The sequence below is a fragment of the Mytilus edulis genome, chromosome 10 (genome assembly GCF_963676685.1).
Source record: "Mytilus edulis chromosome 10, xbMytEdul2.2, whole genome shotgun sequence".
Taxonomy (NCBI): Eukaryota; Metazoa; Mollusca; class Bivalvia; order Mytilida; family Mytilidae; genus Mytilus; species Mytilus edulis.
The window spans coordinates 14,206,312-14,229,641 of record NC_092353.1 but is presented as its reverse complement, the minus strand read 5'-3'; the positions used below and the strand labels follow the sequence as shown (position 1 = coordinate 14,229,641).

At 30.3% G+C, this 23,330-nt stretch overlaps 1 protein-coding gene across 1 annotated transcript in view; it reads left to right on the top strand.

The window, feature by feature from the left end:
- LOC139493450 (xaa-Pro aminopeptidase ApepP-like) overlaps window positions 1-22,951 on the top strand; it is a 47,280-nt gene extending 24,329 nt beyond the window's left edge. Inside the window, exons 7-23 of the mRNA XM_071281858.1 lie at window positions 1,019-1,165; window positions 1,638-1,733; window positions 3,117-3,198; window positions 3,751-3,874; window positions 4,402-4,521; window positions 6,356-6,442; window positions 7,223-7,273; window positions 10,045-10,106; window positions 11,622-11,774; window positions 13,106-13,166; window positions 13,343-13,412; window positions 16,298-16,402; window positions 18,820-18,894; window positions 19,188-19,259; window positions 20,844-20,920; window positions 21,562-21,660; window positions 22,622-22,951. Of these exons, the coding sequence (XP_071137959.1) occupies window positions 1,019-1,165; window positions 1,638-1,733; window positions 3,117-3,198; window positions 3,751-3,874; window positions 4,402-4,521; window positions 6,356-6,442; window positions 7,223-7,273; window positions 10,045-10,106; window positions 11,622-11,774; window positions 13,106-13,166; window positions 13,343-13,412; window positions 16,298-16,402; window positions 18,820-18,894; window positions 19,188-19,259; window positions 20,844-20,920; window positions 21,562-21,660; window positions 22,622-22,792 (1,652 nt within the window). The 3' untranslated portion in view covers window positions 22,793-22,951. The remainder of the gene's footprint in view (window positions 1-1,018; window positions 1,166-1,637; window positions 1,734-3,116; window positions 3,199-3,750; window positions 3,875-4,401; window positions 4,522-6,355; window positions 6,443-7,222; window positions 7,274-10,044; window positions 10,107-11,621; window positions 11,775-13,105; window positions 13,167-13,342; window positions 13,413-16,297; window positions 16,403-18,819; window positions 18,895-19,187; window positions 19,260-20,843; window positions 20,921-21,561; window positions 21,661-22,621) is intronic.
- The last annotated feature ends 379 nt before the right edge of the window (window positions 22,952-23,330 follow it).

Here is a 23,330-nt window from a genome sequence, read left to right as displayed (position 1 = left end):
GGATTGTGGCAGGGTTAAACATGTTAGCGGGTTCCCAACCCTCCCTAAACCTTGGATAGTGGTGTTACAGTACAACATAAGAACGAGCTATGAAAATCAATTGGAAAAGGCTTGATTCATCAGATGGATACACATCGAAATACATATAATAAAACATGTTGACATGCCTGGTTATTTGTATTTCCCAACAACAAAAAGACACAAGAGTACATATCTGAGATTACTCGCAGTGACAGACAGCTAGTTCAATGCTAATGCCAACTAATATAAAAAAAAATCATGCTTATAAAACTAATTTATCAATCAGTACATATCCAACATCCAATGGATTTAGTGTAAAGACGTCATAAACACTCAGAAAAAAATGACCTTGTGCAATGCCAAGTTTAGTGTAAAGACGTCATAAACACTCAGAAAAAAAGCCCTCATGTAATGCCAAAATACTGTAGCTCTTTTCACAAAAATATTATGTGTAAACTTTATCGTAAGTCTAAAATTTTACTTAAAAATTCAACTCAATATTTTTATCGTAAGATTAATTTTAAACTTAAGATTTTTTGTGAAAAGTGCTACAGGAGTCGACAGGTTGTAGATCTATGAAAATGCATATGTATATAGTTTAATATTTAGTTGGCGTTTAATTTACTGATAACAAAACCAATATTAGTACCAATATAAACAATATTCAAAGATCTAATGTCAGTATTGAATTGGTAACCTTTTAAAATAACTTTATTCAAAGGATTGATACGTTTACCAGAATCGTTTTTATTTCAGTGCACGGTAAACACAATCTTCGTCAAAATGAGTTTTACTGCAAAAATCATATATACAATGCTGTTATCAGTGTTCGAAATCCGGACACAAGGAGTACATAGTTTACACACATAAAGAAAAAAGTTGTGATGATGGTGTTCATCCAAGTTTAACTATTAAATAAACGTTTTAAATCCTCTACGTTAATGTTTATTAAAATATCCGACTAAAAATTAACAGAATGCCAATGAATTAATTGTAGTTTGGTGGAGAAACTTCGATACAGTTTTATCCCCATCAAACATACGATTGTTGCCCATCGATAATGATTTAGTCGACCAAATCTGGACAGATTCAAGGTCAGTTCGTCCATCTAAAGACCTCAATTCTCTTGATATAAAATATGCTGGTATGTATTCCTTTATTTTGATAGTTAGGTTATAATAACCAACGTGACAAAGGGTTACATTAAGCTATTGAATTAGCAGTTTGTCAAAAACAAATTAAGGACATTTTATAGATTACTTCGTGGATTTACCTTCACCAGGAACAGTCAAGGCCGAATATTTAAAAACCAATGATGTATAAGACCCGACTCTATTGAGGAATGAAAATGGAAATACGAATATCTTGCACGAGAAGTTGTTAAAAGGTCATTATGAACGTATTTGCGTTTAGTTTTGGCATCATTTAAACTCGTGACTATTTTAGACTCGATGTTAATAATAATTATAATAAAGTATTGAAACTAAATCTGAATCTGAATCTGCTAATTCAAACTAGATCAAAATTGAAAAGACACTCTCAATATATCTGTAAAATTTTGAATAAATGAATGACGAATAAGATAATAATATAAATTGCATTGTTATTATATTTAGGTCGTACATGGCAGCAGAAAGTTGAGGATGTTCGCAAGGAAATGACAAAAAAGAATGTAGACGTCTTAGTAGTAACTGGCGTTGATGAAATAGCATGCAAGTATATACAGTAATTTGTTCTAATAACAACTTTAATATTATAGTAAAATATAATAGACAGTTCTTGTATCATTACTTATTCAAACAAAACAACGACAGTTGTCCCTTTAATCCACTATTTTGTTCATAAGGTAATGCCTGTATCAAGTCAGAAATATTGCAGTTGTTTTTCATTGGTTTTGACGTGTTTGAGCTTTATTTTTGTCATTTGATAAGGGACGTTCCGTGTTGAAGCCTTACATTGACCTATAATGGTTTACTTTTATATATTGTTATTTGTATGGAGAGTTGTCTCATTGGCACTCACACCACATATTCCTATATCTATCTAAACACTAATATCATTTAAAAAAAGTACAAAATAAGAAACACCAAAAGCATATCTTATCTTTGTATTTGATGCAGTTTTTCTTTTATTATTTATCATATTTATAACGGTTTATGCAAAAGTGTCCTGATTGGCTTTAGATATTTGCTGTTAATATTAATGTTGTTAAAAATTGCAATATCATAAACTCGATTGAATTGTCATGACTAAATACGTAAATATCATAGAAATATAATGTCATTATGCGAACACTTATATGTTAAAAGTTGATTTTTTTCCACCCCTATTTAAAATATTTATTTTTTCCAAAGTCCATTTTATTTTCATTGTTAAACAAATCTTGTTTTGAACTCTTTTTGTTGAAATCCCAATGAACGAATATTACGTTGGTTGAAAACAAAACTTTACGACAAAAGAGATGATTTCAGCTTGCTAATGGTAAATGCCATCACGAGTTGGTTGACCGTTATGGAATAACCGTTTCACAGATGATATCGGATATGTTCCTTACGTCGTACTACAATCCTATTTCTTTTCATAAATGTGACCTACCGAATAAGATTATTTACCGGATTTGTTATAACATCAGCAACACGACGGGTGCCACATGTGGAGCAGGATCTGCTTACCCTTCCGGAGCACCCGAGATCACCACTAGTTTTTGGTGGAGTTCGTGTTACTTATTATTTAGTTTTCTATGTTGTGTCATGTGTACTATTGTTTGTCTGTTTGTCTTTTTTCATTTTTAGCCATTCCGTATCAGTTTATTTTCGATTTATGAGTTTGACTGTCCATCTGGTATCTTTTGCACCTCTTTTACACGTCGACGCAAGGAATTTTCTTTTTTTGCCCCAAGAAATACTTGGAAACTGAAAAGTTTATGCAAAATACTAGCCAATCAAATCAAATGATAAAGCAAAACTGTATAGAATATAAAAAAATGAAAATGTCTAACCTACATCAATGAGTAACCAGATAAAAAAAACTTAGGAAACATTTCAGGTAAATAATATACTCAAACTTTCATTTGATGAATTACATTTCTTTTTCAGGGCTATTCAATGTACGAGGAAAGGACTTTGCTAATAAACCATACTTTTATTCCTTTGCTTCTATAGATAAAAACTCTGTCAGGTGAATTTTACAGTATATTGGTTTTTAAGTTTTGGTGAGAGTTATTTTGCAGTCTACGAATTTTAAAGTATATTTTGCAAGTATGCTTTGAAACAGTGCTAGTATATGCACACGATAAAAGTTATAGAAATTATTATCGACAACTAAAATGTTGAAAACGAAAACTATGTCAAACATTAATTTACATATACAATACAAAATTAATATGCATTTAACAGAATAAATCGGTTAACACACTGTTTTGAATTACTTAAGATTTTCGTGAAGTCTTATGCCATTATGTCAAAAAATGATATAATTCATTTACACGTTAAAAGGATAGAAACTTTATAAATATATCCACAAAGTAATACCATTTTCATAAAGACAAACACTTCTTCAGGTCTACATTCACTGTGAAACAGTTTAAGAAAATTCAGTAACTCAAACCCGTACATCTATATTATGCAATGACTTTACTTCAGAGACTGTTGCGTTTATAAATTATCACTATAATACCATTGGTACTATTTTTGATATTGGTCTTATACATTGTATCTATGTGTTTTACAGCTTATACATCATTGACAGCAAATCTAAGCTAAATAAAGTCCCGACAGATCCAGAATCAAAACAAAAATTGAAAGATCATTTGAAGACAGGTGCAGATGGCAAATGTACAGGGGAATGTGTACAGGTACTTAAAAAGTAATTCAAAATGGATAAACAATTTACAATTACGTACAACATACAAATCACTTGCATCAAAATCACTCTCTAATTATTGAAATATTTGATTATATAAGATGAAATTAATATTTTGCTTTTCTGACTTCTCATTTATCAAATACTTATTATAATGACATAAAGTAATTCGAAATAGATCAAAATACAAAAAAACTAATTATTCCATACAGTTTGTTTCATTTAAAAGCAAATATTCATAATTAAGTTATTTGGCTTCCTATAATGCAATTATCAATCGTATGCTTTTAAGATTTTCTCATTTATTCAGTATATATTACAGTTTGAAACAGTTCTGTGTTTAAGGCATGCAAGCTGTTTCATTTTCGTAAAACTTGTAAGAAAGAGAAACGAGAGATATCTTCAAAGTTTAGGAATGAAAGTTGTTAGTGGTTCTAAACAATAGAGATGGATCGATTTCTGCGTAAATCCTAATTCTGTTTGGTCATTCATTTAGTCGTTTTGTAACTATAATTATAGGTAATGGAATATGATCACAATCAGTTTGCCCTCAACATTGCTTCATTAGCGAAGAAGTCAACAGGAAGAATCTGGTTGTCCTATGATTGTAATTATAAACTGTACTCTGTAATTCCAAAAGTAAGTCCTCGAGAAAAATGTGGTTATTTGTTGAATAATTGATGGTTATGTAATGTCAAGTGGCAAAGTCCTCTGAAAAAATAAAAAGAATTTGTTTACAGACAAGATAAAAGTTGATTTATCTATTATATTATGTAAGAAAGTACATTATAACAGACGACCATCAATCAATGATCGTTTCTGAACACATGAGTTTGTGCTTTTAATTTATTTTTGAACTAGATCTGTCTTTCTTATTTTCACTATACCTAGGAAACATATTCTGTTCTTAAACGACGAAAACCTTTCCAAAATCATTGTAATATAACTAATTGAGACACATATTTCCAACAAAGATTTGTAATTTCTGCAAACTAGATAGAAAGTTAATACTGACATTGATACAATGTACGTATTTCTGCTAGCTGTTGCCAAGGAAGGTTTTTATAATTATCAATATCTTTCATTCTACTTTATAAATTACAATATGAAATTGAAAATTGAATTTTTAGTAAAATGAACTTAAAACCATAATTTAGTTTTGAAGTATTGCATTGCAGTATTTTCGAAAAGAGTCTAAAAAAGTAAAATCACAAAAACCTGAACTCCGAAGAAAAATCAAGAAAGGAAAGTCTAACCGTTAAGTTTTATTCTTTTTTCTGTATCTGAAGTTTTGCTTACTTTGGCATCCTCTTGAATTGATAAACCGAAATAAACCTGCGCAGATGTTGTAGACATCACTAGGTCTGTTGTTTGCGCGTTAGGCATACATAGATAGTAGTGAAGTGGTTAACACTAACCTTCATACATAGATGGTAAATTTAGCAATCAACATGAATAATCTATTTAGAAATTTGCTAAAGGAGAAGTTATAAAAGTGGGTTTACAAGGAAATAAACTAAACTGTCTGACATTTATTTCATAATCCAATTTCAGCAACTGATCAACTCGACTCTGTGTCAATTTCATTATTTTTACACTGTTTTATTACTAGATTCGTATTGTGTTCTAACATGTAAAAAAGTATAAAAAAATACAAGGGGAATTTAATAAGGGAAGTCCATAAAAACTGACAGACCAAACGTTGTCTATTAATAGAACAAACGAATAACTGACATATTCCTGACCAAATGTATTTATATGTAAAATATCGTACTTATAAATGTAATTTATACCGACAAAGTGCTTTTCCGAGCGTATCAATCAATAATTAACCTACGAATGAATCTGCCAGTCAGTTAATAAAAATATCATTAAAAAGTAGGTATCCCTTTTACGCTATGTCTGATGATATTATTTTGTTTCGTTTGAACAACTATTCGAAAATATGTTTCGTTTTTACACTCTTTTGGCATATTCCAATTAGTTGTTGTTTGTCGATAGGACCGATAATTATTCTGATTTTATTCAATTATAACACTGTGTTGTTAATAAAATTGAGAATGGAAATGGGGAAGGTGTCAAAGAGACAACAACCCGACCAAATAAAAAACAACAGCAGAGGGTCACCAACAGGTCTTCAATGCAGCGAGAAATTCCCGCACCCGGAGGCGTCCTTCAGCTGGCCCCTAAACAAATATATACTAGTCCAGTGATAATGAACGCCATACTAATTTCCAAATTGTACACAAGAAACTAAAATTAAAATAATACAAGACTAACAAAGGCCAGAGGCTCCTGACTTGGGACAGGCGCAAAAATGCTGCGGAGTTAAACATGTTTGTGAGATCTCAACCCTCCCCCTATACCTCTAACCAATGTAGTAAAGTAAACGCATAACAATACGCATCATAACACATATGAACTTTTGTTATTTAGTTTGACCTTGACATTGTTGTGTAATCCATTATTTTAGGGAAAAGTGTACCAAGCGATTCCGCCAACATTGTATTTAAAAGGTAGAAAGAATTTCATTGAAAGGAATGGAATGAGAAATTCAAATGTAAGTGGACAATGATTATACTGTTTAGAAATAAACAAAAGAAGAAAACCAATAAAAGAGTCATACAAATATATGTGGTATTTTGCTATTTCCTCATGCAAAACGGTGTCGGTGTATTTTATCATTCAATGATATGCCAGTTTAAACGGTTAAACGTTAATACTATGTAAAAAGCTCTTTTGTCTTTAGTATCCTTCATGGCCAGTTGCAAGCACTTCATGTAATGTATGTAAATGAGAGTCGCGACATCATCAATATATCAAAAATTGACAATACATTGCAAGATTTTCTCTGTGTTTTAGGCGGTTTGTATGTGCTTCAGATGAGTACAGTAACAAGTAGGTCAGAAGGGTTGTACAATTAATACCAACTACGATACTGAGTTTCTGTTGAAAAACAAGTCTACAAAAGTCAACAAAAATGGTGACGATAAAAAGTCATGCATTTTGTTCATATCATATTAAGTGTATTTCTTTTGGCATTAGGTCTTCACAGAAACTAAATTTCATATGACTCAAAACAATAAATGTGTATCTACGCTCCTTGTATGTAAAACAAGTTCTTTTAAATGTGACGATGTAATTGATCTTACAGAGGATCATTGGAAATAGCAGTGTAAAGTGTAATGTTTTTTGTGGATATAACTGCAAAATGTAAAGAATGTGATTTATAATATTAGATAAGAGTCTTCACCAGTGATAAAATCAACTTCATCACAATATCTATATAGGTCATCTTTATTACAAATATTTTACAGAAAATATCACTTTCTTTTTTCAGCTTTTGGATTCGGTTGTTATAGTTGAATTTTTTGCAAGACTTGAAAAAGAGGTAAAATTACGTAATATTAAATTAGAATTGTGGTAGTCATTTGTGCAATCAGTTAAATGGTAATAAATGTGAAATAATACGTGATAGAAACGTTAATCTGCTAACTCACAAAGGACAAATAAATGCGCTTCAATTACTATTAAACAAATTCAATCAGGCAGACGAATTCACACTTCAACATTATATTTAATCATAGATGATTTCACAAAAAAACAATGCAGCTATAAAGGACAAAGGAACTGTCTTCAAAAACATATCCGATATCTTTGTCGTTCTTTTAAATAAAATCACAAATAAGGCACAACCTTTTAATTTTTATTCACAGTAGTACAAACGAGATTTAAACAACCATTTTTACTATACTCTGTGATAAACATATACAAAAGTAACATTTGTATTATACTTTTTGATATACATGTATCATCAATACTTTTTAAAAATTATTTGGTATACAACTAACTGTCAAATCTTTTGGATATTCCAACAAGATATTATATTTTATTTATATGCAATATTCTTTAGTACACTAAGAGGTCAATACATACCTTGTTGATTGATAAATATTTGAATTACATCTGTTTAGTTTCACTCTCTGATTTTTTCACCTTCAAATATAAAGTTTCTTTTTAACATACCTCAATCAGTCATATCAAATTTTGCAAAATGTAGATCTTTTAACATGTGAACAATGTTGAACCAATATCACAGTTCGATTTTAAAATTCAGTATTTTTCTTCACCAAATCTTTATATATATTAAAATTTATCGATTTTTTCTAAAACTACGGCTGTCAATAGTCACAGATTCGTCAATATTTTATGAAAAAAAAAATTGGTATATTTCATACATTTTTTTCTTTTCAAAATTTTTTTCAAAATTATACCAGAAAAGATAGCTTCATACAATCAGTATTTAAGAGAATGTTGTAGCGTCAACATTATGTAAGAAATAAACGACAATATAGGACGTGAAATAAAAAAAAACCAAAACCTAACACTTAAAACACTATAAGAAATAAGAAATTAACTGTGCAGTTTGTTTTCAATTTTCATGTAATAATTAATAAAGCTCGATACAAAGGTCGTAACATAACGGCAGCACTGTTAAATGCAACAGGTATAAGCTTGACAGACTATTATACTATCTTAGTGCACCATTGACATAGCTGTCCATTTGGAAGTACATGATGACTTCTTCCAATTCAAGTTTATACTCTTTGTGAACCACGCCAGATTTGTGCTAAAAGTCTTTCATTAGGAGCTAGCATAATAATGTTTCCAAATAAAATTCAGTTCTGATACTTTTCAAAACACTTATTTACTTGCCAAAAACTGTTGAATGTTTCATAAAGATTTTATTCGAAAGCATCATTATGAAACATTTACATTTTCTTGAGTAAACCATTAAAATATAAACAAGATCAAATACTTAGCTGATCATATTTGACGCTCATTTTAATTTACCATTTTCAAATATAATATCTTTGGGAGGAAAGCTCCATACCCCAGAACCATAATTTACGATCGATCAAACGTAACTATCGAACATTTCGCATTTGAATTGTGTTGATACATAAAACATTTCAAGCACACAAAAGAGCGATGTTAGGACTTAATTGCCTTGAAAGGCTATTTGCTTCCTATTTTATATTTCAAAGGAACATACTTCCCACAAACATAAGAGTATGTTTTACTAGGTTGTCATCTGTGACGGAATAAAACTATATCTTGTTCACTTCGATGTTACATTTTGTACACGTTCATGCAGTTTGTCACGAAGCATATGTGTTGCTGCTGGATTTTGACCCAATAAAAGTGAATTGTCTGCTAATAGATGCTATTGAAATAAAATACAAATTATTGTCGCTGTCGTTTATTGTAATTTTCTCAAAATTACGGCATTGAACAGTAGCAAAAAACAGAGGGATAAAAGATATTCGCCTTATTTTCCTCCGTTGACATTTTAAACCTCTTCAGAATATACTTCAGATTTCACGCGGAGGCGCACTGCCTTATAATTTGTTTTTATCATATTTATCACTTTGTTGTTTATTCAAGATTCTTCTTCATCTAAGTTGATAAGGTAACTATTGTAATGGAAAATTTTCCTTTGCTAGTTCTGTCTTAGTTTATTTTACAATAACACATGTTTGGTACGAAATACAATATAGCAGTTAAATGAAACTGAAAAGATAATTTATTATACTAATCGAATAACTCACAAAAGAAAAATAAAGTGCGGAGTACTTTGTCAAAAGTATTTTTTAAAAATGTCCATCTCTCATGTATATAACGGTGTCATTTTCTGCATATCTGTGTAAAAAGTAAAATGCAAAAACACCGTATTCCTATGGAAATTCCGATCGGAAAATCCTGTTTAAAATGGAAAAATCCAAATCTGTATTTCCTACCGTGATATTGAGAATCACAAATTGAGGCGGCAAAAAAACGTTCATTGTTGTCTTGAAGAACATTTTGAGATATGAAATCAATGACTTAACATTTCAAAATGATTTTGCCTTGTCATTACATAAAAAAATACGTTAATTGTTTATATGCCAAAAAAGTCTCATTATCAAAATTACAAAATCATTTTAACATTTTGAATTAATTTTGAATTTGGTTTTAGTTCAATATGAACATATCATTCGACCAATTAAGTTCAATCATAATAAAATTACAAGTATATGACATTTTATTTACGATATCTGTCATAATTCATACTGTCTTTTTGTCTTATGCAATATGCAATTTTTCGTTTTGTTTGAACAGATATTAGAAGGTATTCCCTGGACAGTTCATCAAGCTGCAGAAGAAGCTATTAAAGTGAGAAGGTTAGTTGCATTGTATTAATCTATCAATTATTTAAATTGAGGAATGTATTTCACTCTGTATAGCTCTGATTCCTTTTCCGGGTTTAACCTGACTTCAGTTCTTCTTGTTTTGTTTTAGCTTATCAACGTTTGCATGTATATTTCAAATACATCGCCTCGAGCATCTCAGAGGAGACATTTATTATCTTAATGCGCATATGGTGCAATGATATTGGTACTGTTTAATTTTACTTGCAATTTGTGGATGAATTAATTAAAACGCCAAAGTGTTTGACCTATTCTTAGAATTCTATGTTTTTATAATCGTTTTTCTTCTTGAGCTCCATTATTTGTATTTTCCAAATTGAAACCATTTATATTGTAAAATACTTTGGATTTCCTTCAAAAAAATTTCCCACTGCCCAGTTTCATCAACATGGCAAACTAAGCCACTGATTGAATAACATTTGTTTACTTCTATTTTATATTTTTTATTAAATAAATCTCAATAGTGTTATGATTTTGCATTATATTCGTTAAAAGGGTAACATAATGCAAAGAATGCATAATTATCTAATAGTACAAATAACTCATTTGTTCTCCTCTTATATTTAATGCGCTTCCCTCAGTTTTAGTTTGTTACCCCGATTTAGTTTTTTGTCCATGGATTTATGAGTTTGAACAGCGGTATACTACTGTTGCCCTTATTCATTATAGACATCAAATTAAACATCCAATGTTGACATTTCATTCATGATATTAAAACTTCAACTATACAGTAAAAACCTTTATTAGGTTTGTTCGTGATAAAAATGAAAGCAAACAAAACAATATAGAACGTTTGATAGCAAAATAATCCAAATTGGCCTAACGCAACAACCAACATCGACTAAATGCATAATTTTGGAGGGCAATTTCTTAACTTTATATTTAAAGATTTAATAATACATAATTTCACGAAAAGAAATTTTGTTAGACTCCTAGGCAAATGGTACAAATGGAAACCAATATTTTACACCAACGATACCGACTCAACCATAGTTCAAAATAACTTTTATTTAAGACCAGAAATACTACCAAGATAAAATCAGAACAGCCATACCACGTTTATGATCAACTTATTCTGATGCCGTTAACAAACAGCTTTACATAAATGATTGAATGTTTAGTGCATATACGGTATGAAAAGATACGGATGCGAACCAAAATAGAATATTATTGAGTTAAACAAATGTTTTTGATAACACATCGTGTTATTGAAAGTCATTAATGTTTAACCAAGTTAGTCATCGCATATTAATCCAGTAGTATGCATCATTGTCGGGTTAACAACGTGGCGTCCAAGAGATTCAAGTAACTCAATATCATAGTTCAGTTGTTTATACCAAATGAAAAAAAAAAACAATTCGGTTTTGTTATAAAAAGGAAAATATTATGAGGGAAGACATGGTACATTTTAGTGTGTCATTAACATTTTTTCTAAAGATATCCAAATGTTCGAAGTTTATTAATTTGTGAATAAAATTATAATTCAAGTCGATCACTCAGTCTATACAGAGACCAAAGTTTTAACACTTTATCTGGAAGCGGACACAGAGGTGCCGATTTTCGTTATCATCCTTCCGCGGAAACAGATCATGATATAACAACAACAGAAATATTCAATCAAGATAGCGGCGGACAATATCTGTAAGTGTTGTTTTCTACAAGCTTTTAATTTTCTGAAATTAAAGTAATACAAAAAATAGGATACATTTTGTCTTTATATTGATATTTGCATTCTTTCAATTATAAATATGAATTCTTAATCATTTGTTATTCATCCAAATTACACCACTTTACACGGTGCAACACGTTAATAGTTATCGAAGGTGCCAGGCTTATAATGTTATAAGCCAGACGCGCGTTTTCTCTACATAAGACTCATTAGTGACGCTCCGATCAAAAACGTTAAGAAAATAAACGGTTTCTTTGCAGGAACGCTTGAAAACCAAATCCAAGTAGAATGGTGAAAATATAAGTAACATAAATAAAAGACACGCAGAAGAACAAAAAACTGCTACATGTACGAAGAAGTCCCATTGGATTTTTTTATTCGTCAGTGCGGAAAAAACTATGCAGCCATGTCGAATCGAAATCGGCATCTTAAATGGAATGTTCCATATTGGACCCCATAACATGACTTTAATAATTTTTCCCAGATGCATTGCTGCAAAATAAGTTCTTCTCTGTTGCCTATTCCGTAAAAATTATTTTGCAGGAAACGTAATAGATTTTTGATATACATCACCAATCTGTTGAAGCTGGACAATTTCACAAGTGTTTTTGAAAGCTGTTAAGATTGTGTATTTGATTTTATTTATTTTGCTGGTGGGAAGTATTCACCCAGCAGATATTGCAACCTTAGCTACACTCTTGTGACAGCTTTTGACACCGCTTTCTAAATTGATTGCCATTTTGTTTTTCTTGTTCAAACAATTAGTAAACAAAAAACCGAAAATCTAAGAAGCAGTACTGCATTTTAATTTTAATTTAATTTTTACTTTAGCTGAACAAATAGTTCAGTTACACTTTCTCAAGTACTTTAACTTTATTTTTTATGACAGTTTGACAAAAAAGAGTTGTAATGCGCAATATTTCATACGTTTATTGTTTGTTGGTCGATTCTTTGATTTTAATATAATGGTTGAACTTAAATATTTCGTCACACTTTACACAAGAACTATTTTACAGAAAGACTTCAAACTTAGTCAGCACACACACATTGACGAATAACAATTTGTGAGCATTTTCCCCGACTTGTAAAATACATACATCGCCTTTTTTCATGCATGCTATCTGGACTGAGTGTTGCTAACTATACTTTTTTTTCTGTCAGGAGAATCATCGAGTGTTGGTTATCTTGTTGTACTATCCAATATCTGTGAATTCAAGTTGACCATTCTTAAGTATGTTGTCTGTCGATACATTTACCGATTAGCAAATTGTTATTTAAATTGTACGTGTGTTGTTGTTTTTAGAGATGGAACAAGTGATCTTACAAGAACCTTTCACTATGGGAATGCTACTGAACACGAAAAGGTATTTACTTAAAAGACGCAAACTAGAAAGTCATTAAAAAGTATTTGACAACATAAATTATTTTTTTGCATAACAAATAAATCAATGATTGGAATGTTATAGTATTTGTTCATTTGAGAATACATGCATCATTCAGAATATAAGCTACGAAAATAATATAACTATTTCATTTGTAGGAAATGTATACAAGGGTTCTGATGGCTCATATCAACCTATCAAATTTGAAGTTTCCGATAGGACAAACAGGTAACTACACGAAACTGAAAATTACCCAGCATAATGTTATCTTCATCCTTTGGAAAAGAATATTTTTCATAAATAGATTGTTATACAGCTAATGTAAATGAAGACATCCGATCTTCATGGAAATATTAAAACAAAATAACAGCGATCTGGTGGAGTTGTACAATACAATTCACCTTATACTTCGCAGAGATACATTGAGATTATCAAGGAAAAATTGGACTACTTATTCATTGAAATTTATTGAATGAAGGTCTACCGGTTCTGATGTTTATAATGAAAAACTCGAAAAATTAAAAAAAAATGTATGTGACCATCATTTATGTAATTTAAGATGAAATAATCGCTATAATCTCTCATGATAAGTGAAATACTGTTATACAAAAAAACATTGTTAACAGATTGATTAAAGAACTTTGTCAGAAAGCATTGTTTGTCATACACGTTGGAAAGTTTTTATTAACGCACATCATTTTCCTTTTTAGTTTTCAGGTCTTTAACTTACTGATGTTTGTAACATTAAAATTCAAATAACATCAGATAACAACCACTCCTCGTAAGAGTTGAAGAAAAGTTTGTTTCCCGTAAAAATATTATGAACATAATTTCTATGTCAAAAATCAACGGCAGACATTATCTGTTAACCAAGCTCTGTTCTTGTTTGGGATCTCTATGCTCTTCAACTTCGTTTAAATACAATTTTGAGGATTGCAACACAATTTCATATTGCAGTCCTAAGTATGTAATCGTTCAAATTATGATGGCATATTGTTATTCTCAACTCTTTCCCACAATTGATCGCACTGAAGAGCATAAAAAACATTTTATTGAAATAAAGTATGTCAATAAAGGTTTTTGATTTTGTAAATATTGCAAGTATTTTTAACGACATTCTGTTAAAAAACAAATTCCTTGATATTATGATAATACTGAACTTCTTCTTATTTGTTATATTTACAAGAAATCTACCCGGAAATATGTGTTTAATTATAGCCAAGATTGATTGAAGTGTATAAGGATGTAAATATCAGTGAAAATACACCTATGTCATGTGATTGCAGTTATTGCGAATACACTTATGGTCCCATTTCCGTGAGGGTCTTCAAATAAAATAGTGGAATTAATTACTTTTGGAGTGTCAAAAACTCGTTGGAAGTACTTGATAAATTGCATGCATATATTGGTGATTTTGAATCTGTTCAAACTTTTGATTTTTCTACCCTATATACATGTACCACTTTGCCTTATATTCGTATTAAGAAAAAAAGTACACACCTAATTAAGTGGGCGTTTAAAAAGTCAGAATACGAATATATATGTTCAAACTCTTTTAGGTAATTTTTAGTAGCAACAAGCAAAAGAACTATGTTAATTCGACATGATTTGATACTATGTCTACGCTTGCATTTTTACTTGATTACATTTTTGTTCGCTTTCGAGATTCCGTATATCGTCAAGTTTTTTAAATTCCAATGGGAACTTACTGTGAACCACCTATTGCAAACCTGTTTTTGTATTGCTATGAGTTACAATTCATGACTAAAATCAGCAAAGACCCATCGAAACAACATTTGATACAAAAATTTTAACAATACTTTTAGATATTTGGATGATATATTGGCGCTCAATATGCACACTAACGACATTTTCCCTGTTGAACCTTCTTTTAATACTGCTTATACTAACAATGAGCACTGCCCTTTCCTCGATCTTTATATCTATATTATTAAGGGAAAGCTTAATACAAAAAAAAATATTATAAAAGAAATGATTTTCATTTCCTATCGTTAATTATCCATTTTTAGATGGTGACGTTCCCTTGTCACCAACTTATGGTGTTTATATATCTCAACTTGTACGATTCGCTCGTGTATGTAACAACGTATTAGATTTTAGCGAGATAAATTTTTGTATTACTGAAAATTTATTACACCAGGGTTTAAGATATCACAAACTAGTCAAAACATTTACTAAATGTTATCATCGGCATACGGAAGTCATTCATAAATATAACTCAACATGCAGACATCTTATACGTTCAGGTATTTCAAATCCAATCTTTACGGTTATATTCTTTACAAAGCACAAACATATCAGTATTCAACTCAAAAGATAACAAAATCTATAAGCAGACTTGGAAAGAATGGATATAATTAGGATACTGTTGTCAGGTCATTATCGATTGCATATTTTGGCTTAAATATTGACATGATCTTTCAATCAGTTTAATTAAGGTCTGGAGCTGGCATGTCAGTAACTGCTAGTTGTCTGTTGTTATTTATGGTTATTATTGTCATTTTGTTTATTTTCTTTTGTTTCATATTCTGACATCAGACTTCTCTTAAACTGAGTTTTACTGTGCGTATTATGGTGCGTTTGTTTTTTCTACATTAGCTAGAGGTCTAGGGGGAGGGTTGAGATGTCAAAAAACATGTTTAGCCCCGCCGCAATTTTGCGCCTGTCCCAAGTCAGGAGCCTCTGGCCTATGTTAGTTTTGTATGATTTTTAATATTAGTTTCTATGTATAATTCAGAGTTTATTATGACGTCCATTATCACTGAACTAGTATACATATTTGTTTCGGGTCAGCTGAAGGACGCCTCCGGGTGCGGGAGTTTCTCGCTGCATTGAAGATTTATTGGTGGCTTTCAGCTGTTGTCTGCTCTATGGTCGGGTTATTGTCTCTTTGACACATTTGTCATTTCCATTCTCAATTTTTATGAAGTTTGTTTCCTTATATTTTCTTTTATCTTTGAAGCACTTTTTTTCTTAGTTCTTCTTATTTTACGTGTATTGAGTGACATTTGTTGGGGATTGATAGCATTTGCTAAATGTTATTGTAGCTTTATTGTGACTTGCTATGCAACTCTGATATTTTGTTGTTGTAGGGAGAGCAATAGACGCAGTATCACGTGAACCCTTGTGGGAAGTAGGCGTTGACTATATGCATGAAACAGGTCATGGTATATCTCATAATGGAGCTGTAGTAGAAGGTAGCGAACTGTCATGAATGTTTTGTTTTTAAAATTATAATCCTGGTACCTTTGATAATTATTTTTTTAACAGTTATCATGTAGAGATATTATTGGGTTAAGAGTGAAACGTTAATTATAGTGTACGAAGAAATCTAATTCGATCACTTGTTTGATAGACACCAACAAATGCAATATTGAATGTATGAAATATAAAAATTCACAGTCGTTTAAGTAAAGTTAAAACATTTGTTTTAGGTAATGAATATGAATTGTCTTAAATAAAGGCTTTTTCCTCATATACTAATACTGTAGTCTTGTAGAAATTTTATTGTGATAAAAATATTTCTCTCATGTGTAAATCTCTGTTCGCTTTGTTGCTGTGGAACAAACAAACTACGACGTGGGGAGTAGTCATTTAATTAATCGTGTTATTTGAAACTAATTTAACTATATTGATTTTGTTTATTTCAAATTTTGATTTGGTCATTGTTTCTTATGAAATCCTCCAAATTTCAGTTTTTTAACTGCAACTTTTTTAAGTAAAGTCGACATAAGTCGTTGCATGTGTTGCGTAAACAGACATTTGTTTTTCGTATTAGGTTCTCACGGTTTATGTTAAATGACTTTTGAATGGACTATCACTGAAGCACGTTTTATTTATAACATTATCGTATCGTATCACCAAATCGCAGGTACAATGTACACTGTACACTGCACATGTATCGTATCGTATGTACAACCTTATCGTGTCGTACTTGAAAAGTATCTAATCGTAATTTTGTTTAATCTGTAGTGTTGTTAATGCATTTTTGATCCAAAAGCAACATTAGACAGGCTGTTTGGTATCGGAATTGACACATTTTTAAATGTAACTTTTAGTTTTTAATTGTGTTATAAAACTAAGCTTAACACTCCTTTACTGAACGGTGCTTTTAGATTTATTTGTTATCAAATGATTCCTGTCCGTGAAGAAGTCGATCTTCACATTTTTGAAATTAAATATTAATGTCTTACCCTTATACAAAGAACGATTTTCAAATTAAAATGAATTGTTAAAAAATTGTTGAAAAAAAACCCACAAAAATAACAATAATGTATTTGTGTTAAATACGTGTAGGAAAGGAGTATGAAATGAGGAATTGCACGAATTATTTATATAAATGAAGAGTAATAGCCCTTCAAATAGAACGTTTGCTTTTATATGAATGACAAATATCAATCCTTCACGTTTCTGCGCAATAATACAGCTTTCACATTCTAGCACTTTTCCAAATAACCATCCAGATTCTACGCCGTATAATTCCCTTTAAAGATGAAAAAAAATGTAAATATTCTTTTTGTATAGATAATTATTTTTAATATAGTAAATTGTTAACCGAATTATTTTTCAAATGATTGTAAACATCTTATTTTAAATAGGTTTTTGTTCTGACGAAATAATTTAGATTTGAATACAGTTTATCTCGATTTAAGGTAGATAGGGTGTCTTCCTCCATCTTGGATTTGGAAATACCAGAAAACAAGGTCTAGATCTTTAATAGAATGTGCAAATTTTTCGAGTAGTAGGTAATTCATGTGTAAGAACTTCCACTTCTGTATAGAAAATTACATGTTTTATCATATTTATATGGTTGTATTTTACAAAAAACAGAAAACTTTTGTTTGATCAAAATTTTTCCAACTTTGCCACATAAGGGGAGGCAACTCAAATACAAGGGCAGATAATTCAGATTAAGGTACTTTTACAATATAATGTGTTAGGAATTTCACTATTTTATTATGTAGCAAGAAAACGGGTCCGGTGACCCCATTTTTTCTTTTTCTTAACTGAAAGCATATTATTTAAGCTATCTTCTCATATGTTATCTCAAAATTCTATGGTGTAGTTTATGCTTTATTGCAGAAAATTGAGTTTTCCATGCATAATCTATACAAAATTTGTCAATTTTGAACACCCTGTAGCATGAAAATAAGCCTGGTGACCCATTCTTTTTATTACTTTTTTTTAAAAAGCATAATATAAACTACATTTTGGCAATTTATTAAAAAATTCTATGGATTATAATTTAGACACCCCATCTACCTTAAACACAATAGGGACACAGTTGAAAGAATATGCGATATGAAATTAGACAAAGTGCACATATAAAGTTTTAATTATGTGGAGTGGAGGAGGATACCAAAGGGTTAGTCAAACTCATAAGTCGGAAAACAAACTGATATTAATTAATAAAAAAAACGAAAGACCTTTTGATTATGTTATGATATATCAATTGAAACCCAACAATGGACAATTCTAATCTGCCTTTCCTATATTGATCTGCATTTTCTAATCAAAAGATGTTAAATTTATGTAGTACAATTTAAAAAAAAAAAAACATATTTTTTCTTTTTTTTGTAATTTGCTATCTCATATATTTCTATATTTTCATTAGGACCAGCATCTATTTCATGTATCGAAGAAACTCACATGAGCGATGTTAAATTGGATGCAAGTTTGTTTGGAGGAGGTTTGCTAGATATACGTCTTGATATACAATGCTTATTTTTGCAAATGATACTTCCTAAAGTTTATTATAAAATAATATAAGTTTTTCGAAGCAACATAACATCTACGACCCTTTTGTATTTTAGTGCTCTCAAATATTTAACATTTTTCTGAACAACGTATTTGTTTAAACGTATCTTTTCTTGCAAATTCTGTGGTGATAACGGTAAGCAAAGCCACAAGTATTCTTTTTATTCTTATTCGAAATATTTTCAGGGTTGATAAGTCACTGACAATTATAAATTCAAATTGTAGATGACAATCAATTAGAACGTCTACCAGACAGTGCTGACTATCCCATAGACGAACACATGTGCTTTACTACAGGTTAATATATCGGTATATCATTAAGAACTTCTTGACATTTTGTTTGGTTCATCTCATGTTATATTTTTCTAATACATAGATCTGTGAAAATAAATGGTTTTAACCATTTTACCAAAAAGAAATATGATCGGAGCACTAATGAAAATAAAGATACCACTGTAAAACTACCTTTTATGTTTGAAGTCTTCTTATACACAACTTTTCTCAAATTAAAAATGCACTAGTCTATAAGAAACAACACCATATAATAAAATGAAAAAACGACGAATACATTAACAGCAGTCTACAATATACTACAGAAAAGCTTATGATTAAGCAAGACGAAGTCCAGCACAAATTCGTTGATTATCTCTTTGTGAATGAGCATGTTAAAATTTCTTCTTAAAATTGCACACTTCATATTTTGTAATGCTCACACATGCTTTATTAACTCTTTTAATCTAAATTTCACAAATTGCAGTATAATAATAGTAACAAGGAATGAATATGTTTCACTCGAGACCGTTAAATTTTTCCTTGTTACTATTATTATACTGCAATTTGTGAATTTTAGATTAAAAGAGTTAATAAAGCACGTGTGAGCATTGAATATGTAATGAGAATAACATATTTCAAACCATGTCTTATTTCAAATGAGTAATTATTTTACAACTTAAGGCTATTTCATTTTCGTTAACAAAACAAAATAATGGTACTGCATCCAAATATTAGATATTCGAATACAACATTTCAACAATGCTGAAGAATTTATTAAAGTCAATAACTGCAATTTAGTCTAATATGCACAACTTAATGTTCAAGTCATGTTTTCATTTGCTTGAATGAATAGTACAAATTCAAAGTAGTGAAGCGTTTTTTTATAGAGATTTCAATATAAGATTATCTTCAGGCTAAACTTAACATAGCAAATGCATATATACTGTTAGACGTTGAATTTTGAGATAAAGCAAATATTTATTCTATAAACAAAATCACTCGTTAGTAATATGTACCAACAGCATTACGTCGAAAACAGACTCAATTCAAAAAAATGTAAATATTACTAAGCTTGACGCATAAAAAATTTCTCTAATGTTTGTGCTATTTTCACATTTCCTGACCGGTGTGAGAAAAATATTTCTCCTCACTAGTGAAAAATCTGTTCTCGGCAAACAATTAGTAGAAATTTTATTATGACGTCTAAATGTTTTGTTTTCTTTTGAATTTTCCTATTGTGACGCCATGATAATAGGCGGCAATGCCTGATGACGTCGCATATAAGGAACACAAGTTTCTGAAAATCTTTGAAAAAGAAGGATAAAAATCATTAGAGAAACAGATTCCGACACTATAACTCGTGTATTACGATATTTCTCCACTCTTGACAGTTAAATTTTAATTATTTTAAAAGCTCGGTAAGCCTTGCGCTTTAAATAATAAAATTTAACTGTCTCGAGTGGATAAATATTGTAATACACTTGTTGCAGTGTAGGAATCTATATATCCAGAATAGCCTGATGATATGAACAAGACATAAAGTAGTTTATAATCAGTTGGAAGTCTATAAAATGGTTGATGTTAAAATTAGTTATTATTTCATTTCAGAACCAGGGTATTATGAAGAAGGATATTTCGGGATAAGAATAGAGAACGTGATGATTGTTCGGAAATGTAAACAGAAGGTACGGTTATGTTTTCGTCATTCAATATTGTAGAAACTTATGCATTTCTCTGGTAAATGTCTATGTTATAATGCTTCTTTAAGCATTCTTACCAAACAGAAGTAACCAATACATCTGAGGAATTGAAGTTTAGTTACTGTTCGTGACATTTTCTTCTACTGAAATGTCTTCATCAATATTCTTAAAGGTTCACTCTCAACTGCATAGTCAATACGATACTTTCATCGTTACCTTTAGACAGATTTAACATATTCTACTGCAGAATCACACGCGGGGAATAGGCAATAAACGTCTAATAAATCTTCATACTTATTTGTTTATTTATTGTTTTTCAAAAGACAAAGTTGGAAACTGCTGTTTATAATAACATGATAACGAGGATAGGACATTTCAAGTTGAAAATAGAATTGTCATTTCCCCAAATAACTAACTTACGGCGTAAAGGATATAATCATGCACATGATTACAAGTGCTGCTACTTCGGAACACCATTTTTAACGAACTCCGATCATAAATATAGAAGGACATAAATTACCTTTTTTTTTCGATTTATTTCAAAATTTGTCACTCTTGGTATTTCGACATATTATTAAGATGACATGGTATCAATGATCTTTGTTCCTTATTTTGTATTTTTGTAGTACAATATCTCATCTCATCATTTTCTGGAGTTTGAAACTGTCACTTTTATCCCATATGAACCAAAACTGATTAACTATGATATCATGAGTCAATCTGAGGTAAGTGATTTATGCACACTATAAACAACATTTAGAAGTTTACAGAACTAAATTTCTATTCGTATTGAAAATAGTATTTCATTTTTACTTGGATAATTTGAAATCGCGCTAATTCTCTGAAATATATTCTATAAAAAACTTTTATTTGTGAACCCTTTATACCGTAAATGAGGTGAGGCGTAAACAATTTGCGACCGGAAGTGAACATCCTATATTAGCAGATGTTTACAATATTGGACTGGACCGAAAAGCGGTTTCACTTGCCTCGTTACGACTTCATCAGAAATACAAATACTTATTATGGCCTCACATCTTTTTGGAACTTTTGGTCCTCGGCGATCTTTAACTTTGTAGTTGTTATGGCTTTCAAACTTTTACATTTGAATATAGTTTTGTGTGGACGTAGCGCGAGTCTGGCGTATAATTTTTTTTTTTTTAACCTGTTAACTTTTGATGGCTATAATTCGTTTGTTTATCTGTCCATTATTTTCTCCCATTTATCTGTTTATTTATTGTAACCCTGTCGTGTAATATAGTCATTTCAATGTTATAATTAACACTCCCATTAAAGCGGAAGGTTTGGCATGCAACAAAACCAGGTTTAACCCACATTTCTTTATAAAAGGCCCTTCAGGAAAATGGTCATTGTTACATCATAGTTCGTTTCTGTGTGTGTTACATTTCGGTGTTGTGTCTCTGTTGCGTCGTAGTTCTCTTATATTTGATACGTTTCCCTCAGTTTTAGTTTGTAACCCGGATTTGTTTTTTCTCTATCGATGAATGAGTTTTGAACAGCGGTATACTACTGTTGCCTTTATTTATTAATCCGTATTTAAACTTACATCATTTTATCAAAAAATATATAAGACAAGTAAACATATTCTAAAATAAAACAAGTGTATTTCTGCAAAATTAATTAAATAATAATCAAAATTGCTATGCGATTTTATTTTGTGTGCAGGTTGATTGGATGAATAGTTACCACAAAGAAGTCTGGGACAAGGTGTCGCCATTGCTGAAAAAGAAAAATAATAATATTGCATTAGAGTGGCTTTATAAAAGAGTACAGCCCGTGTCGTTACATCATAACATTCATAGTTTTTACGAAGAAGATCCGAAAATAGAGTTATGACGAAGGATTTATACAACTTAGTAATATATGATCTTAACTTTGAATTATTTGAAGATAACAAACAATTAACAAATACTTTAATTTGATTTTCAGTTTCCTTTTTGTTTATCCATAATCTGTTATGAATATATATATTCTAATGAATAAAGTTCTCAATTTTGTTTTGTTATTTTTTCAACATTTCACATTGATATCTTGAATTTTAGATGATTTTTGTAAATGTTTATATGAAATACATATTAGTATTTCCGTCAAACCTTTATATTGTTGTATTGCATGTCAAACCTTATATTTTGAAAACTGATCCCGATGAATAGACAGCAGAAATACATCTAAAAAAGGCACGGAGTGGACGTGGCAAGGTACATATACCACTCATGAAAAAGAAACTAAGTTCTTAAAAATAATAAAGCATCAACAATCGTAATCAATGTTTTCTGTAAATAGTTATAACCAGAACGGCCACTCGTAAAAAAGAATTGTGCAATAGTTAATATTGTTGATTAAAATATCAAATATCAAAACTTTAAAAAAAAAA